At 34.5% G+C, this 4,429-nt stretch overlaps 1 protein-coding gene across 1 annotated transcript in view; it reads right to left on the bottom strand.

The window, feature by feature from the left end:
* Positions 1-4,429, bottom strand: part of LOC106529550 (potassium voltage-gated channel subfamily KQT member 1) — a gene marked incomplete at its 3' end in the record, with an annotated part of 59,161 nt that overhangs the window by 7,010 nt on the left and 47,722 nt on the right. The window contains 1 exon segment of the mRNA XM_014025008.1: positions 2,134-2,160. Coding sequence (XP_013880462.1) covers positions 2,134-2,160 — 27 coding nt within the window.

Genomic DNA, 4,429 nt, shown 5'->3' with positions numbered 1-4,429 from the left:
GTATTTTTACAGTCTTTATTTTACAGTTAAAATATGTGTTTATTAAATAAAGTCTAATGTTACAACTATCAGGGATCCCTTTAAAAAGTTCTTGCTGGAATCAAAACATTTTTTTATTTTTGCTTTGAACCCAAATCAGAAAGACATCAACCCTACATACATATGTATTTGTCCATTTATCACAAGTCATGTCATCATCTCAATTTTAAGAACTTATTGCTCATCACAGGTTTTCTTATTGGGCTGCCCTAGTTTTGTGAATGTCTGTCCAGAGGTTCATGAGATATTTTATCAACAAACAGGACTGAACTTAAAAGTTAATGTCAAAGTTTTAAATAATGCATTGTTCAGTAATTGCTCAGAATACATGACTCAGATTCTAACACATTGTGAGACTGAGTTAAATCTTTTTGTATTGTGTAAGTCCCTTGACTTTACATCTCAACTGGGTTAACTGGAGATATTTTACTAACAGTCCCATGATAGGCACACATTATTTCTTTGCCTTTGTCTTACAGTGGCTGGCGATGGGAAGTTTGACCTATCAGATTAAATATTGTTGGTAGTCTATGAGCACATAAATAAATAGACAGAAAAAAAGAGAGAATTAAAAGAGGAAGAACAAATGGAGGTAATGAGACAGCTACATTTCACTTGATTGAATTATTCTCTCACAGACGGGGGCAGGAAGGTTGATCCAGACAGATAAGTGGAAGGATAAGACAGACACTGACTAAATCAAACAATGACTGCTTCATTTCTAACCGCTGCAACTTCACAATAGCAGCTTATCAACCCCACATCTCCCCGTCCTCCCCACCCCTCCCTCCCTCCCTCTCTCTCTCTCATCAGTGTCCCACACTTTGTCCCAATGGACCCTGTCCATTGGTGGCCGGGCCAGCCCCGTTCCTCACCCGTTCTGTTGGCAGGGCACCCGGTAAAGAAAACAGACCAGTTCAGAGCAGAACCAGAGTCTGAGAGTGTTTCTGTTTGGCTCTGGTTTGGTCCAGTTGTAGACAAAGACTCAGCCAGCCACTAAGTCTAATTGAAATACAGTCTGGCCCACATTAAACAGGCAGGCTGGCTAATGAATAACACATATGTGGTGCCATTTGTAAAGTTACACAGTCAAAAATTACCACCAATATTTTCGTTTATTTAGCCTTTTATAAGAAAAAAAGAACAGATTTATTTTTCAAAGTCAGTTTTTTACCATATGATTCATACATTTATAAATGTCATAGTTTAAAAACTAAATATTTAACTTACAAATTAAATATTTAGTTAACAAGCTAAATATTTAGCTTGAAACTTAAATATTTAGCTTGCAACTTGAATATTTAGCTAGCAAGTTAAATATTTAACAAGCCACCTAAATATTTAACTTAAATATTTAGCTAGCTACCTAAACATTTAACTTACAACTTAAACATTTAGCTAGATGCCTAAATATTTAAGTTGCAACCTAAATATTTAGGCATCTAGCTAAATGTTTAAGTTGAAACTTAAATATTTAGGTAGCTAGCTAAATATTTAAGTTGCAATCTAAATATTTAGGTATCTAGCTAAATATTTCAGTTAAATATTTAGGTGGTTAGCTAAATATTTGTTAAATTGGTAGCTAGCTAAATATTTAAGTTTTAATCTAAACATTTAGCTCAAAACTAAATATTTAAGTCACAAGTTAAATATTTAGCTTGTTAACTAAATTTTTAATTTGTAAGTTTAATATTTAGTTTATAAACTATGGCATTTATAAATGTATGAATCATATGGTAAAAAACTGACTTTGAAAAATAAATCTGTTCTTTTTTTTCCTATAAAAAGCTAAATAAGACAAAGATATTGGTGATAATTTTTGACTGTAACTTTACAAACGGCACCACATAAACACAGACAAGTTTTAATAGAAAAGAAACAGAACTTAGCCACAGGAAGTGACTACTTGTTAGATTGAACAAATGGGACTTTTAATTTGGAACTGCAGCATTTTAAAGTAAAAACAGTCTAAAATCTTAAGAGATAAGGATGAATTTTTCATGAGATCAGACTGATTGAATTACTTTCCTGATTTCATACCACTCACAAAATGACTCTGTCCTTTGATGGTTGACAAGAAACAGAAGAACTCACCTGTTTTTCTGAACGTTCTGGAAATTCCTGCAAAGAAAAGCAAAAACTGTGAAAATGTGAAATGCCCTGGCTAAAATAAAGACAGTAATGTCAGATCCCTACAAAGTTTTATCTGCTTGTTTTGAATCTGTGATTTATGACTTAAAAGCTTTGTTTTACTGTTTTTTTTCATAAATTAGAAAATATAAAACATTGTGAATCTGATGTTAAACTCTAACTCCAAACATATTTTGCAATAAAAAAGTGAGAATAAAAATACATAGAATGTGTTTTAGTGTTTATTTTACTGCTAAGACCTTCACAAAACCAATGGAAACTGATCAAATGTGCAAATATTAGAATAAAACAAAAACTGAACATTTTTATTTTACAGTTTTTGGTAAATGGTTTTCACAAATGCAGACATGAAGCAATTTGAACCTGACGTGGCTGAAACAGGAGCTCAGTCTGGGCTCTGGCGCAGACAGATGACACTGCAGATGTCTGTTTTATGGATGGGTCTAAAGCACAGATCATAGAGCCCTGTGCTCTGTCATCACAGACATTATAATTAGTGACAGCAGGCTGCAGACATGGCCTTCTTCACACTTTAATGTCTTTCACAGCTTGCCTGGTTTATTTTCCACTCCTAGTGGGATATTTTAAGTCCTTGGTTGAAGACTACGCATCATAATAAAAACAAAATTAATATGTTTTTGCACACGTATATTGGATATTTAGAATTTTAATTTAATTTAATTTAATTTAATTTAATTTAATTTAATTTAATTTAATTTAATTTAATTTTATTGGATATTTAGACTTTTATCCACTTGGAAACAGTGAATATAATGTGTAAAATATTAGATATAACATGCCATCTAAATGATTAAATATAATCTCCATTTCATTTCATTTTTTACACATGGAAGTGTTCCACTGTCTTTTTTCTTCTAGATCCATCCGTTTAAGCAGAAACCTAAGCTTTCCCGTGTGTAAGTACTTGCTCTTACAGCGATGTTTTGCCTTTATGTCAGGTTTATTTCCCTCCAGGTCATTTTATGATTGTGTGTGTTGATAGGAAAAACTCATAAAGTCTGTTTATTAACCTGGAAATTGGTTTGCAATTAACGCAGGAAGCTAAACTCCCATCCCAATAAGCATGAACGGGACTGCTTTTAAAATCACTTTGTTGTGTTGTGTAACCAAAGGGTTAAGTCTGTGATCCTAGATCAGCACTTTCATGTTGGCTGAATCTTTGTACTGTGCCATAAAACATACAGTGGTTTTGGTGAGACTGCTAAGTTAGCGAACTGCAAGCAGCATTACAAGAAATTCCCACTTGTAACTTTGACAAGCTGGTGTTTTAAAGTTCTTTCCATTTGAGCCTGGTGTTGTTAGTGTCTGTGGCCAGCAAAGGGGACAAGTGAAGCCGTAAAGAGCTTGTAACCATGACCTCTAATCACCACTGGGACTATAATGGTTTCCATGTGGCTCAGTCGAGACACCTGGCAGCCATCTTGGCACTAAAGGGATCAGCATAGCGTGCCTGTTTACCGTGTGAAAATGGAGATCCATCCCATAACTTCTCCTATAATGTGGAATGGTCTCCACTGTAACAACTCAGAACACCAAACTGACCTTAAGTTGTAGTGTGGGGTGGTAGAACAATAAAACCGCATCCCAAAGCATATAGGTCTGCAACGATTAGCCAACATAATCGACGTCGATTATAAAAATAAGTCAATGCGGAATTTTAATGATGATGCATCATATTCTTTACCCACGTAAATGCTCATTTGTAACTGCAATTCAACTCATGGACTGCTGGGGGCAGAATCACTTCTATTGTCTGTGGTTGCTTTGTTTACAAAAGAAGAAGAACGCGGCATGCTGCTCTGCAAACCACAGAAGAAGCCGTGGACAAATCAAAGAGCAATAATAATGGAGGAACAGAGAGACAATCGTTTTAAAGAAGGAAAAAAACAAGACAAACTTTCCAAAGTTGGCTACATTTTACCGAAAATCAACCAAAGGAAGTAAAATGCAGACTCAGTTATTTCATGGCAGGACAGAGTCAGCAAAAACATGATTGCATCATAAGAGGCTAACACACTATATATAGTATATTTAAATATATAAATTTGTTCATCAGGTTGATGCCTCATAAATTTCATTTTCAGTGACAGATTACTTCGTGCTGTAGCCACCTGTCTGTAAATTTTGTTAGTTTATCATCAGAAAACAACACCCGGCAAAAACAGAGTAATATAGTGTATGCTGTTTAGTGTCAGGAGGACTGTGATCAGTTATACAT

This window comes from Austrofundulus limnaeus, unplaced genomic scaffold (genome assembly GCF_001266775.1).
Source record: "Austrofundulus limnaeus strain Quisiro unplaced genomic scaffold, Austrofundulus_limnaeus-1.0 Scaffold451, whole genome shotgun sequence".
Classification (NCBI taxonomy): Eukaryota; Metazoa; Chordata; class Actinopteri; order Cyprinodontiformes; family Rivulidae; genus Austrofundulus; species Austrofundulus limnaeus.
This window is presented reverse-complemented; position numbering and strand designations above follow the sequence as displayed.